The sequence below is a fragment of the Varanus komodoensis genome, unplaced genomic scaffold (genome assembly GCF_004798865.1).
Source record: "Varanus komodoensis strain SLA01 unplaced genomic scaffold, ASM479886v1 scaffold140, whole genome shotgun sequence".
NCBI classification, from domain to species: Eukaryota; Metazoa; Chordata; class Lepidosauria; order Squamata; family Varanidae; genus Varanus; species Varanus komodoensis.
This window is the reverse complement of record NW_025335410.1, coordinates 34,122-54,603: the sequence shown is the minus strand read 5'-3', so window position 1 is coordinate 54,603 and position 20,482 is coordinate 34,122. Positions and strand designations below refer to the sequence as shown.

The following is a 20,482-nucleotide window of genomic DNA, read 5'->3' as shown; positions in this document are numbered from 1 at the left end:
CTTATTGATTTACTTAAGGAAATATTGGATGACTGCAACTAGAATCAGAAAAATATAATAATCAGCACTCTATCTTATGTTCCAAAGTAACTGTAGGCAAAACCACATGAGCAATGTCACATTTACTTTGGTCTTCTTGGGAGACAACCTGTGGGGAGGTCCTTTGAGGATTTAAGAACTTCCGATGATGAGTAATGGTTATGTTTTCAACCAGATGGCTCAAGAAATCATATCAGCTGCACAGCCGGATCCATGAAGCTACACATTTGGTTAGCCATATTTCTCTCATTGGTAGTGATATTTTTGATCTTGGCACTATTTTGCCCCCTTGTGAGGAACAAGAAGACTGAAGAAGTGTTGAGAATTCTTCTCTAATTAAGCTACTGCCTACTACTGGCCAGGATTAAATATAACTTCATACCATAACCTCATCATACTGTGCCATAGCTTCTGTTTAGCCTGAAGTTCCTGATTCTGCCCAATCCTGGAAGCTAAGCAGAGCTGAGCAGGGCTGAAATCTGGATGGGTGACTTAAATGTTGTGAACCACCCAGAGAGCTTTCATTATGGGTGGTATAGAAATGTAACATAATATAATACCGATCTTCACATTTGTTCAAGGTGATATAAGAGATGTTTTATATTCATCACCCAGAAGTATGCAAATGCATACTTCTCCCATTTTGGAAATTTGGAAATGGATGTGTGCATCTTTTTTCCTCTCTTTGAATTTAGTATGTGAAGTAGGGGCCTGATGAGGTTAAATTAAACAGTGGAATTGTCAGATCTTACCAGATCAGACTTCAGAAGTTGTGCAAGAAGCAGGGTTAAAAAGAAGCATGGGTTGAAACTGGCTCAAAATGTTGAGCCATAAATGATATGGCAGGGCAGAGACTGAAATGTTCCCTGAAGATGAAAGGGGAAAAGTTGGCTTTCATGCTAAAGAAATCATTCTGTCACAGGGATGAGATTTGGCCTTATTATATGTACTTCATCTCAGAGGTTTGCTGGGAGTTTTTTCTTGATCGTGTGTGTGTGTGTGTGGCCTGAGAGCCATTTCTATTGTTGAAAATTTTTGTGCAGCTTCTCAGCTTGGCTGCATTCCCCAGAGTGTCCATGAAAATTATGTAGAAAAAATAAACCCTTGGTGCCACTCAGACACCTGAATATGCAAAGGTAATTATCTCACTTGCAATTATCAAAGCCATATGAATTACTTGTCAACAAATCTCCAGTTTCTTTCAAGAGATGACTGGAAAATGAGTCAATGTGGAAGACTAAAAGTGGATATACCTGCATGTCTGGTGTTCTGATGGGATTGGGGGGCAAAATCAGCCAGGACAAATTCTGTTTGTGTGTTGATATCCCCCCCCCTTTTTTTTCACCATCTAGTTCTTGCTTTCAAACACTACACCATGTTTGGCATTAGAGTTGCATGTTTCTCACCTTTTTCAGGGTGAAGATCATTCTCTTTATGAATTATATTGGCAGACTCTGCTCCTTTCTTACCTGGGCCAACACCATGATCGACTTGTAGCTGGATGCAAAAGAAATGGTTCGAGAGAAAAACATCACATCCAAATTGCTGGGAATCAGAATGTTCCTGCTTCTCTTTCATCACATTGTGAGTGAAGTGGACACGAAGGACTGTCCCAAAATGGACCCCCTCCCTATTCCTCATGAGCGGTTCCAGCCTGGGGGTCTCCTTGTTGGTGGGATTGCTTCTCAGATTCTGTACTTTTTCCCCACTGTGAACTTCAAGGAACACCCTTCTCAGGAACTGGGTTTCAGCCATCCTGTGTAAGGAAATTCTCCTCTTAGCTGTCCTTCCATTGCATGAATTTAGAAAGCTGCAAACACAGGGATGGGCGATTGCATGGGTTATGTTCACAACACACTGTCTTCTCTGTTACTGATGTTATGGGAATCTAATATAATTGGATTTTTCCCCAGCATGTAGGATATTCTCCTCCCATATTGAGGCAGAATTCCATTATGGAAATTATGGTACTCAATGTTTTATTTTATTTGAAACAATTTGCATATAGCTGTAGGTCAATATTTTAAAAAAAATAGATCGAGATTAGTTTCGATGGTCTGATTTTTTTTTTCCTTACAAAGAATCTGAGAAAAGAAGGTCACCTCCACCAAAACACAGAGGCAACACCTTAAAATTATTCTCTGCAGACAATTAAGAAATTTGTTGGCATAGGGGACACTGCTAAAAACAGAAACCAGTGGGGAGTATCTTATTTGAAAAATGAGAAACAGGAAAACTACAATGAAATTTATTTTAAAGAAAAAAGTGCTAAAGGGGTGATGAATGATATATGGAAAGAATGAGCCTGTGGTCCTCAGATAGTGTGTAGATGAGCATAGGATTTCCCAGATCCCAAGTTAGAATTTGCTCCAGAGTCTTAGCTGATCCAGGCTTGAGTTTGGATTCCTCTCCCTTGCAGCCAGCATGGAAAGGTCTGTGCTGCTTCCATTGTCAGTCTCACAGAAGTGAGCTTAAAGAAGGACTTTTGGGAGTGTTCTGGGGACTGGGAGGGGAGGAGATCGGCACTACCAAAACAGATCTACCCTGGTGGTGTCACAGCCCCTTCCCTTCTGCTTTGAGGCACCACAACCAGGTAAAATTGGCCATCAAAATGCTTAACTGGGAAGGGAAATACACATAGGACAACTGGTGTCATGACCAGATTTCATTTTAATAGAAGAAATGGAGGAAGCATGTCCCAATGGCCTTCATTGCTAGAAAAGGGACAGAGTGCTAATATTTACACATTTATCATTTGGAAATAAAGCTTGGTATGATAAAAGCTGTGATGATCACTGGCTATTTGCAATCTGCTGACTAATATTAGGACAAATTATGTCAACACTCAACATATACTTCATTTGGGAGATACATACTGTAGCCACTGCTTCCTGTTAAAGCACACAGCTTTTTTATGACAATGTTCTGGGCTTTGTTGCAACAGGGCTGGAAAATGCATTCACCTGAAAACTTGGAGAACTGCTGCCATGTTAAATAATACCAGGTTAGAGGAAAGCAACAAAACAACTTTTTTTTGTTGCACAGCATTTCACTTATGTATTATAAATACATATCCCACCTTTCTCCCCTTGTGGAACTCAAGGTGGCTTCATGTGGTGGTCTACCATCCAAGCTCAGGCCAGCTTCAGATCTGCTTAACTTCAATATGGTTGATGCCTTCTATGCCTTCCGACCATTCTCTGGACCATACTTGTGCTATATTTATATTTTCTTCTTTGATAACCAAGTGGTGTCTCATTGCAGTTGTCCTGTCTTCTCTCCATGTCCTTTCCTCTCAGTTCCAAACCAACTATGCAGCTTCTTTCTACAACAAAGGGGATGTGCTGTTTTTCTTTTTTAATCCTTCAAATAAGGATGGAAGCTGATCAGAGTTTCAAAAAGAAGTTGGTTTATTTACCCTTAAAGGGTCTCTAACAATTAAAAGAATTCAAAGAAGTCTGCGATAGACTTGAATTTCTAAAAAAAAATGACCTATCAGTTCCACCATGGACTTCTTGGGTTAACACAAGTTGTGTAGAATTTTGTTTGTTTGCTAATTTCATACAAATTTAGTTATAGAAAAAATGAAAACTCAAATAAGACTTTACTTTCCCCTATAGGCTAAAATGTGAAAATACAAATTTTATGAGAATTGACACATTTTCAAGAACATGTAAATTTTCACATTAATGCATTTGCACAAAATCTGATTCCATCAATGAACAGATAATGAAATGACAGTTGCCTGGCAATCCCACACTTGTAAACAGATAGATTTTACCATGTTCGCACATCCTTCCTAACAATAATTTAAACTAATAAATACCTAAAGTCTGATTACTTTAGAGATGTAAGGAAACAGTGACATTCATGTATGATCCGCTTGTAAAATATCATATAATTTTGTTTCCAGTATGGTAACAAAGTTCTACCAGCATGTCCTGGCATTGGATTTTACTATAAACAGCATTAATGCGGATCCTAAGATCTTACCTAATATCACACTTGGGTTCCATATGCATGACAGCTACCTAAATGAGAGGATGACCTATCGTACCACTCTGGAGCTACTCTTTAAATCTCTTAGATTTGCCCCAAATTATGTATGTGGCACTCAAAAAGCCCCCCTTGCCATCATTGGGGGGCTCGGATCTGACATATCTTTCCATATGTCAGATATATTAAGCCTCTACAAGATTCCACAGGTAAGATCACTGCATGAGGGTGTGGAGATATTCAGAAATAATTCACATAATTGATTCTTCTTATTCTGAAATGTTATGGTTCAGAGAGATGGAAGGAGGTGACTGATTGGCAAAAATGGACAATTATAGTCCAGTCCCTATGGGAGTGCCTTCAAAGATGGGCAAAATACCTAACCTGATGCTGTATATGGCTGCTGAGGTTGGTGGGGGATGGTAAACTGATGCACGTAGCACTAAAAATGAAGCATTGCTTACCAGGGTGTTCCCAATCTCAACGGAAGTACTTGCCTACCCTTTAAAACCTTAAACTGTTTGGGTCCACAATCTTTGAAGGACTTGTGACTACCTGTCCACAACCTGAGGTCTTCTGTGGAGATCTCTCTCTCTTCTCTGACAGGAAAGATGGGGAAAGTGGGCAAGTAGAAGTCTGAGGGAATTTTCATTTCAGTGATGTCCATGCCCTTCTGAAAGGAACTTCAAGGTTCATGAAGTCCTCTGTCTTCAGGTCTTCAGGAAACATCTGAAGATCCAGTTCCTTTTGCTGCCATTTTTACTATTTTTATGTCAGGGTCTACCAATCTTATTCATAGTCTCTGTTTTGACTGAACTGGCTTGATACTGGTTCTTAAATCCTATACTTTGCCTTGGGATTCTCCAGCCACTAAAAGTTGCTCCCTTAAAACAGACAGACTAGCAAAGTTTTGTTCAAAGTTTTTAAATTAAAGAGTTAGACAAGTTGAGAATAATAAAGCAGAGGCTGCAGCCAGAAATGTCCAACATTGTAAATAACAAATTGCTTTTTTTCAGAAACCACATTAGACTTAAAAGCCATTGACTATTTCTTAATGGTGAATAGTCAAATCACCAAATATTCCTTGGTTGAATACTTGTTCATTGGGTTTCTTTCTCTTTTTAAATATATCTCCTTTTAACTGCTCTCTAAAATATATGTACTCTTCTTAGCATGTGTCCAAAAAGATGTGTACATTTCCTTTTAGCTCACATATGGATCTTTTGCCCCAGAAGAAAGCGATAGAACGCCATTCCCTTCTTTTTATCGAATGGTTCCAAATGAATCCCACCAGTATATGGGAATTACCTGGTTGCTCCAGCATTTTGGATGGACCTGGATTGGCCTGCTTGTCATGGATGATGACAGTGGGGACCATTTCTTGCATGCCCTGGAACCGCTACTTTCCCGGAAGGGAATCTGTTCGGCATTCATACAGAGAATCCCAAGCCAAGGTCGTTTGCTTACCATTAATGAAATGAGCAGTATGTCCTCAAATATTTATCTACCATTCATGGATAAGAAAGTCAGAACCTTTGTTGTCTATGGTGAAACTCTCACCATTATTTGGTTGAATATGTTGATGATTCTAGCTGGTTCAGATGATCAGGAAAACATCTCTGTTGGAAAGTTGTGGATAACAACAGCCCAGATTGATTTTACAGTAATGGGACTTATAACAAGTTGGGATTCCAAAATATTCCAAGGCACCATTTCCTTTGAAGTTCACTCAAATGAGCCTCTTGGGTTCCAGGCATTTCTTCAGAACATAAAATTTTCCTGGGCACAAGGATATGGTTTTCTCAAGGACTTCTGGGAGCAAGCCTTCCACTGTTCATTTCCAAATCCTAAGATGCCAGCCAAAGTTGATAAAGCATGTACTGGAGAGGAGAAGCTGAAGGACCTTCCTGGGTCAGTTTTTGAAATGCGCATGACTGGGCAAAGTTACAGTATATTTAATGCTGTCTATGCTGTGGCACACGCTTTGCATGCCATGTATGCATCTGGACCTAATCGCAGAGCAATGTTGAGTAGCAAACATCTTCAGCTGCAAGACCTTCATCCTTGGCAGGTAATGTCCACAGAGCAAAGGAGCTGTTTTATCATGAACACATTTGTACATGGCAAAACCGTACAACCATCAAAGTAGAAAGGTGCAATGCAGGTTACATGCATCGTGTACTGATGTTTTCTTTCTAAGTAACACTCATGCAGATGTCAGTTTTGTTGCATAAGGGTGACAAAGTTGTGCATTTTGCTATGATCATCCATTCATTTTCATTAATTTATTAAAATTCTATACCACCTAACAGCAAAGCTCTCTGACTGGTTTACAAAGATACAGACCTTAAATATATAATATAAAACTTTGCATGCAAACATATAAAGAGACACCACATAAGAGACACATAATTCTACAAATTTTAAAAATGAACAAGAACAATTTAGGTTGAAATTTTTTAGGTTGAAATTTTAGGGCCTGACTAAAAGCAAATGCCTGAGATAAGAAGAAAGTTTCAATCTGGTTTTGAAAGATAACCATGTTGACTCCAAGTGGGACTTATTGGGAAGGTCATTCATGAACTGGGGGTCACCACTAAGACATCCCTTTTCCTTGTTGGCTTCTCCTGAATCTCCCATGAAGGAGGCACCTGTAGGCAAACCTTACATGATGAAGTTGTTAGATGTGTCATTCATACTGTCAGTGGTGCTTCATCAGACGCTACTCTTGAATTGTAAAACGGATGTAGGATTGTATAGAAAATTGTCCTGCTGGTTTTGCTATTAAATTCCAGGGGCAGTAATTGTTGATTCTTTCCAATGCCAACTTTGAAGGAGAAGAAAAAGAGGGTTCATCTTCTCCCATGGTCTTGATCTGCCCCCCCACCCCCACACCTTCACATGCATGGCCCTGAACTCTTTTCTTCAGAGTACCTCCAAAACTTGTCCTTTGATGAAGGGACTTCAGAGTTAATCATTCAGAAAGAGGATTCAGTCATGGGAAGCTATCAGAAGTGCGCCACCTCCGCAGGGTCCACTTCCTGAAATATTGAAGAGGTTTTCTGCCTTGCATCCAGAGGAGCTTGTGTGATTGTCCACAGACAATGAGACTCCAGCCAGAGTAACATTTAACATGCTGCAATCATCCCCAGGTTGTCACAGCTTGAGGTTGAGAAGACAGACCAGTCCTCCTTAGGAGACAATTCCTCCAGCAGAAGCAACCAGCCTAAAGAAAGGCAAACTTCTGTAGAAGGTTCATTCCTGCTCTGCTCATGTTTAAAGGAACAGACAGACAGTTTCTGTGCTTTCCAGTACTAGTGGGAACTTTCTTTACTACTGGCCTATTTCCATCCACCTTCAATGTCAAACCTGACCTGTGGAGTCACATGTTCCTCATCTGACCTATATTAGAACCCTGCAACCCAAGCTACAATAATGTCCACTGTCATAAAGTCCTCACCACAACTAAGGCAGGACAAGACTTCAGCAGATCCACAGGGCTGAAAAGGTATAGCCACATGGCTTCTACCTAGAAAATGAACACAAACCCATAGGATCATAGAATAGTAGAGTTGGAAGGGGCCATGAAGGCCATCAGGTCCAACTTCCTGTTGTTGCAGGACACCATGTTACACCATCCCACTCAGATGGCTGTCCAGTTTCTTTTTGAATGTTTCTAGCATGGGAGAGCCCACCACCCTGCTAGGCAGCTGGTTCCACTGTCGTATTGCTCTGTCAGTGAGGAAGCTTTTCTTGATGTCCAGCCTGAATCTGGGTTGTCGCAACTTAAATTATTCCGTGTCCTACACTCTGGCATCAGCAAGAAGGGATCTTGACCTTCCTCTTTTTGACAGTCTTTGAGGTACCCAGGTTCATCATATGTAATCATGCTCACTTAACACCATGTTTTAATTTGCCCTTGGAATGCTGAGAAAAGAGACTGGATAAGTTGCACGTTTTCAGTATTTTGTGACTGCAATAATGCTTCCATTTTTGGGCTGGGTATTTATTAGATAAAACTGCATAAAGGTGTAGCAGCACAGGGAAACATGTTTGTGGTGTGAGGTCTCCATTATTTGTTGTGAGTTAGGCTTTTATTCTGCCCCCCCAACCTTCCTTTTCCTACTAGCTCCACCAGTTTCTTCAAGGCATTTCATTTAATAATTCTGCTGGAGAAAATGTACATTTTAATGATAAAATGGAAATTGTTGCTGGATTTGATATCATGAAGATGGTCATATTCCCAAACAACTCCTTCCTTAAAGTGAAAGTGGGAAGAATGGATCCCAGTGAAGGAGACGAATTTGTCCTCAATGAAGATAAGGTTTCTTGGCAGAGACGTTTCAATCAGGTATGGATTCTAAGTAGTGACTCTATGGCTGAGTAACTAATCTAATATCAAGCTTTCTTATTCAATTAATTAACTAACTTCAGTCAGTGCAATGTATCATAATCCCAATCTAGGAAGGGACACTGAGATCAATTCCTCCATTTTTTGCGAGTGAATTCAGTTCAATTATTTCTGTATAAGGGATTCATGTAGAATATTAAAGAGACCTCAATTAAACTGTTGTGGGATTAGGAGAAAACCAGATGATGGGGGTGGTTCAGATCTGCACAATAAGCCAGCAACTGTTTAGCTGTGCATCTCTGGCAAGCGTCAGCCAAACTTTAGGCCACAAGGAGCCCCCCAACCCTGCCTTCATTGCAAACCCTACTATTTCCCCTCCACTGTCACTGCAGTTTCGACATCTGTTGGAGTGAAAGCAGTGATGTCAAAGCAAATTTGATTTTCCCATTACTTTCGTCAGTACAATGTGCCTTTCCACAAAGTTACATCTGGCTGTTTTCAGCTTCTGTTGCGTCATGAATCCAGATTTTGCTGGGGAAACCATTGATGGTTTGCTTTATGTCAGCATGTACAGAGTAAAAATTTATCCCTTGACCTCCAGATGTTCCCCACTACTGTTTTATGATATGAAATATGAGCCTCACATTTGCTTCACCCAACAATCTATTGTCCTCCAGTTTGAGGAAAGAACCTGTAGATTATCGGGTGCGCCATACATGTTCCTTCATGTAAATGGAGCACTTGCTTCTTTGTGGATCACTTGTTGAACAATAACCATGTCTGATTTTCCCTGTCCTACATTCTTTTCACCTTTATGGGTAGGTCCTTCCTTTTTCTCTGTGTAGTAATTCCTGCCATGTGGGGTATCAGAAGAAAAAGAAGGAGGGGGAGAAATTTTGTTGCTATGATTGTGATCCATGCCCAGAAGGGAAGATTTCATACCAGAAAGGTAGGAGTTAATATGCATCAAATATCACAGTGCACTAAATTAATAGAAATCACCACATAGGAATTGTATCATTATGCAAAAAGGGTAAAATAAAGTTATCATGTTTCTCATGAGGAATCAACAGAAGCAAGTCATTTCAAACACAGTAATATCCAATGAGATTGGTCTACATGTCTATCTGAAGCCATCAGGTGATTAAAAAAGAAATAAACTGATGCATCTACATATATACCAGAGGTGGAAAACTGCTTTCAGCCCAAAAGCCAAATACAATTTTGAAGAGTCTTTCAGGGGAGGTGCCTTCTAACGGTCCCCAGGACTTAAAAGTCCAAGAACCAGGTTCAGAACATCCAAACTACCGACATAATTTTCAGCCCCTCATTACAGAACGGATATAGCCAGGTTGGAGTCAGTGCAGCGTAGGGCCACAAGGTTGGTGACCGGTTTGCAGGGGATGCCATATGAGGCGAGACTGAGGGAACTGGGTCTCTTCAGCCTGGAGAAGAGGAGACTCAGAGGGGATATGTTGGCGACATACAGGTATGTGAGGGGATGACACATGGAGATGGGTAGAGACCTGTTCTCCCCTGCAGAGGAAGGCAGGACACACTCCAATGCAGCAAAGCTCAGGGATCCAAGGTTCTGTTTGGATGCCAGGAAGCACTTCCTGACAGTCAGGACCCCAAGGGTGTGGAATGGGCTTCCACGAGAGGTCATTGAGGCCCCATCGGTGCGGGTGTTCAAGGATAGGTTGGACATCCACATGGTGGGCATGTCATGAGCGGAGCCGGCTGGTGCCGGAGGTCAGACTAGATGGCCTGGGAGGCCCCTTCTGACTCGCTCTGTTTCTATGTTTCTATGTTTCTATAATAAACTTAACACTTTTACGGAAAGTAGTTAGGTGAAACGAACTGTGCAAACTCTGTTATAGGAACATATTTATTTGCAAAAACAGCATCATCAAAAATACAGACAAGAATGCCAACAACAAAAGCACAGGCAGTAATTACTCTACCAGTTGCCATTCATAAAAATTTTGGGGCGGTGAGAAGACACATTATTGCATGTTATTGATGACTCAATACACTAATGTGCAGTTTAAAAACAAGACAAGAACAAATGTCATCCCTGTGCTTATTTCAGATCACAGGAAGTAGAGTTAAATCTCTTGACAAACGCCTTTGTTCAAGAATGGTCAAGTGAAGTTCATTCACAGGGTGTCCTTGGGGGCTTTAATGGTCCCCCACTGTTTTCTGAACAATACTGTTCTGGATGTCCAATCTTTCTCCATTTATTTCTTTGCATAGACACTGACCTATTTGTCATATATGGAACACAGCATGGTATTTCTAGCAAATCATGGCCTATCTCACATAGGCCAGAGAAAAGCAACCTATTTTGAACCTCTGATATTATGGATGGAAGGCTGCATTTTTGTTTCAGTTTTGATAGAGGAGACATGGAGGCAAAGTTGGCACCTGGATCTGTCCAAGGATCTGATTCTTCTGCCTGCATCTCCATTGTGAACTTTTGCACTGCTCCTTCTTTAAAGCTTTGGTGGTAAGCAAGTATTGGCCTACCATCCAAGGCCTATTTAAGAAAGAGACTTCAGGATGGGCTGTAGACCAGAGAAGGTACAATTGAGGTGCTTTCCTGGAAACTATAGATGTACTGCTGTTTTTCTTCTCAGACTGTCCCATCAAAAACATATGTTTGGCCCTGTTGATCTGATTATTTGCTCTTTAGGCGGGCATCAAAGTTTGAGAAATGCCTGATATAAGTTGTGAATCTGATGGCTTTGAACAGGTGCTGTTGTACTGCAGGCTTGGCTGTAGATACTGGATTTTGATGGAATTCTGGGTGGAAGCTGGAAGAATGTATGTTTGTGTAGCAGTCTTTAGATTTCTTATATGCACCAGAACTCATGTATCTGCAATATGAATCCATTGGATGGACTGTTCTGGGCTTGAATCATATTGAAATTTGGTGTCCTCCTTGTCTCCAACTCTGAAGCCTGATAAAGGGGATGAGAAAGTAAGTTAGTTTCAAATCAGCTCTAGGAGAAACAAAGTAAAAAGGATTTTGTTCATTTGCTTTAGGGGTGTATTTTCTCTGCCCCCTGAGCCACATGCAGCTTCTTAATTTAGGTCTTAAAGCTCCTACATCCCCAATTGAAATACCCACCATCTCCTGTTTCAGTCACTACTTTTATGAAGGTAATAGCAATGTGGAAACTGACAAGCACTGGTCTCCTTTCCAAGAAAGGACAGACAGTGAAATATGATTCCATACTGTTATTGTTCTATCTTATTTCACATTTCAGATGTGGACTACTGCTTCCAATGCCCAGAAGATCAATATCCAAGCAAAAACAGAGATCAGTGCATTTCTAAGACAATAAGCTTCCTGACCTATGAAGAACCTTTAGGGATCAGTTTAGCTTCAGTTACAATCTCTTTTTCCTTTATCACAGCCATGGTGCTTGGAACATTTATTAAGCACAAAGATACTCCCCTAGTCAAAGCCAACAATCGGGACCTCACCTACAGTCTTCTCATCTCTCTTCTTCTCTGCTTCCTCTCTTCTTTGCTGTTCCTTGGACAACCTGGGAAAGTGACCTGCCTTCTCCGGCAACCGACATTTGGCATCATCTTCTCATTGGCTGTTTCTTCTGTGTTGGCCAAAACCATGACTGTGGTGGTGGCTTTCATGGCCACAAAACCAGGGTCCAATATGAGGAAGTGGGTGGGGAAAAGCCTGGCCAACTCCGTTATTGTTTCTTGCTCCCTCATTCAAGCCGGCATTTGTGCTGTGTGGCTGGCAACCACTCCCCCATTTCCAGATTGTGACATGCAATCACAGATTGGAGAAATTGTTGAGGAATGCAATGAAGGTTCTGTCATCATGTTCTATTTTGTCCTGGGCTATTTGGGACTTCAGTCCCTTATCAGCATCACAGTGGCTTTCCTAGCCAGGAAGTTGCCAGACAGCTTTAATGAAGCCAAGTTCATCACCTTCAGCATGCTGATGTTTTGCAGTGTTTGGTTGTGTTTTGTTCCAACCTACCTGAGCACTAAGGGGAAATACATGGTAGCTGTTGAGATCTTCTCTATTTTGGCCTCTAGTGCAGGGTTACTGGTTTGTATATTTTCCCCCAAATGCTACATTATTTTGCTGAGGCCTGAGCTGAACATCAGAGAGCATCTAATAAGAAGAACAAATTAAGGAATGCAACTTCTCTCTTTCGGCATTTCTTCCACAGTATTTTTGGCATCAAGAGAATGGCGTGGTCCTACTCTAGGATTTCGGTTATGCTACATTGCAATCACTCCAATCCTTTTCTGCTCCTATTTCATCAGAATGTAGAACCAATATATTTTATTTCTTTATTCATAGGGTAAATAAATAAATTTACTCAACATTGTTATATATTATTCATTAAAAAATCTCAAGATGGTATACATAATTTTAAAGCAATATAATCAACAATACAGCAATTTAAAATTCCTTCATCTAAATTCCCTACATGGTGGGTAAGAATTTAGTCTCAGTTCAACTTTGAGAGAGAACAAGAGAGAGATGCATGTAAATTTCCTCTGAGGTGGGAGGCAGATAAAACCATCACTGCTGCTACTCAGTCTACTCCTGTGTATCAGGTGTTTGAATCCATCTCCTCTTATTTCATATATTTTAAAATCAACTGGGGGACTTTCTTGCACAGCATCAAACCTGGTTTTCTGCTGAAGCACATGCACTGAAAGCCTTAGCTAAGGCTCTCACAATGTTTCAGCCTTCCAAGGCTGTTTGCAAACCAACTGATAAAATCATCACCTTCAAGTGAGCATCATTAGCAGAATGATCCTGTGCCCCTTAGACAGCATCTTAGAGGCACTTGGAAGTGTTCTGAGTGCCATTTCTCACTTTGATAGCAGAACTGGGAATCTCTGTGTGAGGAACCCTCCTTCCTCTCATATCCAGTGGAAAAAGAACTGAGATGGCTGGCATTCTGAGGCTACAAAAGTGATCTCAGGGGAAGGGGAAGGGAGCAAGGAGAGGAGGACACTGGTCCCACCAAGACAGGAGGAACCCTGGCAGCACTAGAGTTTCTTAATTATTTCTTATTCATTAATTTATTGAATTTGTTTGAAAGCTGCTCATTAGCACCATGCTCTCTGGGCAGCCATTACAATAAAAAAATACTAAAAAATATCATTGGATGAAATGAATGCAATTTAAAGTATCTTAATAAAATAAGATAAAATCATAATATACATAATTAATAAAAATAAATATAATATAATGTAATAATAAGAGGGCTCTTTAAAAAGTTTCCGTACTTTTGAAAGCTCTATTTATTAAGAAATCAAAAACAAAATATATCACTTTTCTACATAGTAACCTTCCTTTGTGATGCATTTTTCCCAGCATCATACCAACTTATATATAAAACATGTTTATAAAAATATAAAAGGGAGGAATCTTTTTGAAGACCCCTCACATAAATGGTGCAGTAGCACAATAGGTGCACTGAGAAAGGAAGGTTTTTGCCAGGTGCCTAAAACCCAGCAAAGTTGGTGCCTGGAAACTGTCAAGAGCTAATACATTCCATAGTTGTCCTCTTGCTTTAATCCATGATGACGGAAGAGCTGTAATCAGCTTTTATGCACTTTGCACAAGTTCAAAGGAAACCTCTTCATGAGTTTACCTTTTCATTGATCGATTGGTTTTATTAAACACCTCCTAAAGTAATTTTTTCTGGGTGTGGGACAGGATATTTGAAAGCATAACAAGAACATAATATAATCACATCACAAGAAAAACACTAGCAATCCATACATATAAAGCACCAATGGTCTGACCAACTCAGCATAAATTGTAAAGCAATTGCAAAAATTAAAATCAGCTACAAGAATTAAAACTACACCAAAAGGACTAAAATAGTGGATAGTTTTAATTCCCTCCTCCAAATACCAGGAGGAAGGGGAGGAGGTGGCGGAGGAGGGGAAGCTTTAAAGATCTAGATGAACACTCATGCCCTAGTCTGGTGCTGTAAAGTTCTATGGCCTACACTAGAAGATGCTGAGGGCCATGAGGTGTGCAAACCTGTTTTGCAGTCTGCATCACCTGTTGGTATTTGTTCACTGTGGCCACAGGAATTTTTCTTCTCCTTACTCTCTGGCTAATGAACAGCAGGAAAAGAAGCAGCTTCGTTGGCTATCTTTGATGCCCCTGGAGACCAAACATCGCAGCAGACATAATTCTCCCCGCTGTAATTATTTGGATCACCATCATCAAGCCTCCTTGGCAAAGCACTGGCAGCTTTCCAGAGGAGAGACAAAAAAAGCCAGTTGGCAACAGTCTGAGCTCCTTCCACTTCTATCATTCACAGATGGGTTTCATGAGCAGAAGTGGAGGGTGAGTCCTCCATCATTTATACAGTATCATCTTGGCTTCCCATTATTTTGATGTTGTTTGTTGTCACTCAGGACATGCTTTTCCTACATTTGTTGGCATTAAAGCCAGGCTTGATGCCCTTTTATTGACCACTGATGGTGGTGGAGTAAGCTGCCCTGGAGCATGGCTTGTTTAAAGTGACCTGCTGCCAGAGACAAGGCCTCAGATGGAATGGGCTTTCTAACATTAGCATCTAAAGAGAATCTCTGTCTGCTGATAGTCTTCCTATTGGAATTGGTGTGTCTATTGCCCCATATGCAGTGCAAGAGAGAAGCCAACAGCTGCCTTCCATCCAGACCCCTCCCTGTTCTTCACAAATGGTATGAGGCTGGAGAACTCCTCATTGGAGGGATGGTTTCTCAAATCTTGTGTCTTTTTCCAGAAGTTCCTTTCAAGAACAACCCTTCTCAGGACCTAGGCTTTGATCTTCCAATGTAAGCAATTATTTCACCTTTCCCTGCATCCTTGGAAACCAACACACTTATAGCAGAATTCTCAATAAATTTGGGTGAATCAAGAAAACTTGAACACATTGATGCTTTCTCAATTCCAGTGCCTGTTGAGATTCATATCTGTATGAGATCTGCCTTTTTTTGCAGAAACATCTATTGTTCAATGTACTATAAGCTGCCTAGGAAGGCCTCGGCAGTTATAGGTGGCTTATAAATACATGTATAAACAAAAACCAAACAAACAAATATTGGATTTTACAAAGACTGAAATCCTGAATCATCCATAATGACAAGCGTTGTAGAGTTTATGACTGACAGCTTAACTCTATTCACAGCATGGTGACCAAGTTCTACCAGCACACCCTGGCCTTGGCATTTGCTGTTGATGAGGTCAACAAGAACCCCAATATCTTGCCAAACATCACACTTGGGTTCCACATCTTTGATAGCTACAATGATGTGAAGATGACCTATTGTACCACTCTGGGTCTGCTTTTCAATTCACACAGATTTGCCCCCCAACTATGAATGTGGTAGCCAGAAAAATCCAATAGCTGTTATTGGAGGAATGGGTTCTGATATTTCCTTCCGTATGGCAGACATCTTACATCTTTACAAGATCCCACAGGTAAGATTTGTGAATGGATATTCACTTATTCATTTTTGTAATTCTATGTGTGATTTGGTGAATCAAAATGAGGGAAAGGGGAGATTGACTGGAATTGAAGAACTGGTCACTGACTTCAGACCATCTGGATGTCAAAGTAGTGCAGAGAAGTCAGTTTTGTTTAAAATATATCTCTGATCATTTTGTTACTTCACCCAGAAATGCCCTGAATACAACCACAATTAATCTTGACTTCACTGAATGTATTCACATACACAGTGTCCGTATGAATTTGGGTATTCTTAACCCATCTCTAAAACAAATGCACATTTCCTTTTAGCTTACCTATGGATCACTTGCCTCAAAAGAACATGATAAGACACTCAGCCCTTCCTTTTACTCCATGGTCCCAAATGAAGCTCTTTTGTATTCTGGGATTGTAGATTTGCTTCAACAATTTGGATGGACATGGGTTGGACTTTATGTGATGGATAATGAAAGTGGAGAACATTTCTTGAAGGTCATGGAGCTTTTATTTTCCCAGAAAGGCATCTGTTCAGCCTTCACAGGAAGAATCCCAAACCAAAGTTTCTTGCTTACTTTTGCTGAACTGAGTGTTATGACATCAAATATTTATCTCCATTTCATGGACCGGAATGCCAAAGCTTGTGTCATTTATGGTGAATCTCTGACCATGATCTGGCTGAGCACACTGGTGGCTTTAGCAGATCCAGTACGTAAGGAATATGTTGGAAAGGTGTGGATTGCGACAGCCCAGATTGATTTTTCAGTCACACGCTTCATAACACATGAAAATTTAGAAATGTTCCATGGCACCATTTCCTTCACAATTCATGCTAATAAACATTTCGGATTCCAGACATATCTCCAGAATGTAAAACCTTACTGGGCACAAGGAGATGGTTTCCTCAAAGAGTTCTGGGAGCAAGCCTTTGACTGCTTATTTCCAAGTCCAGATCTAACAAAACAAGATGGTAAAATTTGCACTGGGGAGGAGAGACTGGAAAGCCTTCCATCAGCTGTTTTTGAAAGGCATTTTACTGGGCACAGCTACAGTATCTATAATGCTGTCTATGCTGTTGCCCATGCTTTGCACGCCATGGACATGCCTATATCCAAACAGGGAGCAGTGGTGGGAAGGAGAAGACTTGCAGAGTTTCAGCCTTGGCAGGTAATGCTTCCAGAATGGCTTCACTGACATAAATATAAGATGAAATAGCAGCTATCAGTGTAATGCAGCAATGAAATGATGTACACATTATTCACTGGGAAAATGTTGGGGGTCACATTACTTTCCTATATTTAATGGCTGAAAAAGGTACTTGGTTACATTTCCAAAGTCTATTTCGTACATGCAAAGTCCCAAGAAAGTATCAACAAGGCAACTTGTCTAGAAGGGTTGACTTAAAGGCTTCAATATGTTGTGCTTTTCTAGTCTTTCTTTCTTTTCCTGTGAACTAGGTTCATTCATTTCTTCAAGGCATTTCATTTAACAACTCTGCTGGAGAAACTGTGTCTTTTAATGATGGCAGAGAAATTGTTGATGGATTTGATCTAATGAATATAGTCATATTTCCAAATATTTCATTCCATAGAGTAAAAATTGGATATGTGGTTCCCAAAGTTTTTGAAAGAAAAGGGCTAATTATTAATGAAGATATAATTGAGTGGCCCAAGAGCTTTAACCAGGTATGGATGCTGGGACTGGTGAAGTGGAGTTTAGTGGCCAGAGCTCTTTATCAGATTCATAAGACTAGAAATGAATCTAGAATAAATGTTGCTGAAGACATTTGAAAAGGAACTGCAAATTTGGTAAAGTTTCTCATGCATTTAATTAGGAAAGTACTCATCCGTGCTATATGTTCTGCCATATTAATTGAACATGTGTTCCTTTGTAGATTAATTCACCATTACCACCATCAAGAGTGATAAGAACAATATTTATTTATTTATTAGATTTATATCCCACCTCTTTTCTTGCAACAAACTCAAAGTGGCTTACATCATTCTCCTCCTCTTGCTCTTAATCTTATCTCCACAGCAATAACCCCATGAGTCTGTGACTGGCCCAGAGTCACCCATTTGGCTCCATGGTACTAGAACTCCAATCCCCTGAGTTCCAATCCTGCACTCTCAACCACAATGAATTTCTTCCTTCCTAAACTCCTCACAGGGATGCAGGTGGCGCAGTGGGTTAAACCAATGTGCTGCTGGTCTGGTTGATTGAAAGGTCGCTGGTTCGAATCTGTACAATGGGGTGGGATCCTGTTGCTTTGTCCCAGCTTCTGCCAACATTGCAGTTAGAAAGCATGCAAATGCAAGTAGATAAAAAAGTACCACTTTGGTGGGAAGGTAACACTGTTCCATGCACTTTGGTCTTTAGTCATGCTGGCTGCATGACCACAGAGACTGTCTGCAGACAAACGCTGGCTAGGAAACAGAGATGAGCACCACCCCCTAGAGTCAGACATGACTGGATGTAACATCAAGGGGAAAACTTTACCTTTACCTTTTAAGCTCCTTACAAGTTTATGGATAGGTGCTGCCACTTTCCATGTGTCATGATGCCTGCCAACCTGGTTATTGGAAGAGAAAGAAGGAAGGGAAGAAATTTTGCTGCTATGAGTGCATTCTGTGCCCAGAGGGGAAGATTTCAAACAAAAAGGGTAGGTAATATTGTGCTTCACATATTCTTCCATGTGTGGATAACACAGGTAACAAAGAGGTACATTGACACTTTCACACAAACAAATAAATAAACATCTTATCAAGGTAGTGCTGATATTAATTAATATCAATATTGAGTGTATTAAGCTAGTGATCAGAGGAAATACATCACTTCCAATATGACACTTTTTGAGGTTTATGGTTTATTTGCAGGTGAGTCTTTTTGGCATAAGTGCACATGCAAACCAGACAGAATTGGGAAAGGTCACATTGCAAAACTAGCTGCTTTAATTTTCACAGTTGGTCAGAAGCATGGTCTTCCTTTTCACATATTTTGTATTCAGTGTATGTAGCACAACTGGAGATTCCAAGGCCATTAAGTTATAGATTGCACTGTAGTTTTTCTGACATCCCTGTGTGCTGCCTTCTCACATTAGTTTTCAGCATGCTGTTGTTAAATCCCCTGAATATCACACTTAGAACAGTGCACAGTATAACAATGCATACAGGGTGCCATGAGCATCATAAACCATAAAACATAAGTATTGTGATTCAGGTTACAAAAACTTAGCAGCAATCTGTGTTTACATTAGATGACAGTGTCTCCTGCTCCTCACCCCACAAATACAGGTAGAGGGGATTGAGAGAGAGGCAGAGGAAGAAGAGAGGATATTTTTAAAGACTTGTTGAAAAATACACATTTTTAAAATGCTTTAAATGCAATTAAGAGAGAAAATTCTTGGAGAGCCAGTGTAATGTAATGTTGAAAGTGTCGGATTGGGAACTGGAAGATCTGAGTTCTAGTTCTCACTTGGCCACTCACTAAGTATAATAATACAGAAGTCAACATAAATTATCATGGAAGCTGAAAATAATAAGCAGCAGCATAGCTGGGGAATGCTTTTTCCCCAGAAGGCCGTATTCAAACCTAGAGCCAATAGGCAGAAAACAGAAAGGGTGGGGTATGAAAAATCACAGTCATGAAAACTGTCTCAAATTCAGAAATGACCTGTTTTTTTTCTCCTCCAGATATGGATGAATGCTCCAAGTGCCCAGAAGACCAATATCCCAGCAAGGACCAAAATCAGTGCATCCCTAAAATTATAACCTTTCTCTCATATAAAGAACCTTTAGGGATCACTTTCACCTCTGTTTCCTTTGCCTTCTCACTGACAGCAGCTTTGGTGTTAGCGGTCTTTATAAAGCATAAAAATACATGCATTGTCAAAGCCAATAACCAGGACCTCACCCACATTCTCCTCATCTCTCTTTTGCTTTGCTTTTTGTGCCCTTTGCTATTTCTTGGACAACCTGGGAAAGTGACCTGCTTCCTCCAGCATTCTGCTTTTGGTGTCATTTTCTCTTTTGCTATTTCTTCTGTGCTGGCCAAAACGATCACTGTGGTGGTTGCTTTCATGGCCACCAAACCAGGCTCCAATATGAGGAAGTGGGTGGGGAAAGGACTGGCCAACTCCATTGTTCTTTCTTGCTCCCTCATCCAAGCTCTGCTTTGTGCCATCTGGCTTGGGACCTCTGCTCCATTCCCAGATTTGGACATGTACTCAGTCCCTGGAGAGATTGTAGCACAATGCAATGAAGGATCTCTCATCATATTTTACTGTGTCCTGGGCTACTTGGGACTTCTGGCCATCATCAGCTTCACTGTGGCTTTCCTTGCTAGGAAGTTGCCTGATAGCTTCAATGAAGCCAAATTCATCACCTTCAGCATGCTGGTCTTTTGTACTGTTTGGCTGACTTTTGTTCCAGCCTACCTGAGCACCAAGGGCAAATATATGGTGGCTGTGGAGATCTTCTCCATCTTGGCCTCAAGTGGTGGATTACTGGGTTGCATCTTTTTCCCAAAATGCTATATTATATTGTTGAGGCCTGAGCTTAACAACAAGGAACACCTAATGAAGAGAACACATGTCAAACTTTAATGGTTC

The 20,482-nt window shown here is 40.6% G+C and overlaps 2 protein-coding genes across 2 annotated transcripts; both read left to right on the top strand.

The window, feature by feature from the left end:
- Positions 1 to 5,305: 5,305 nt before the first annotated feature.
- LOC123020117 (vomeronasal type-2 receptor 26-like) lies at positions 5,306 to 12,560 on the top strand. The gene is made up of 4 exons (XM_044423545.1): positions 5,306 to 6,106; positions 8,165 to 8,386; positions 9,209 to 9,335; positions 11,659 to 12,560. Exons 1-4 carry the CDS (start codon positions 5,306 to 5,308, stop codon positions 12,558 to 12,560), a joined length of 2,052 nt encoding a protein of 683 aa, XP_044279480.1.
- A 3,691-nt stretch (positions 12,561 to 16,251) lies between these two features.
- LOC123020112 (vomeronasal type-2 receptor 26-like) lies at positions 16,252 to 20,476 on the top strand. The gene is made up of 4 exons (XM_044423540.1): positions 16,252 to 17,040; positions 17,331 to 17,558; positions 18,409 to 18,535; positions 19,566 to 20,476. The coding sequence occupies exons 1-4, from the start codon at positions 16,252 to 16,254 to the stop codon at positions 20,474 to 20,476; spliced, it is 2,055 nt and encodes a 684-aa protein (XP_044279475.1).
- The last annotated feature ends 6 nt before the right edge of the window (positions 20,477 to 20,482 follow it).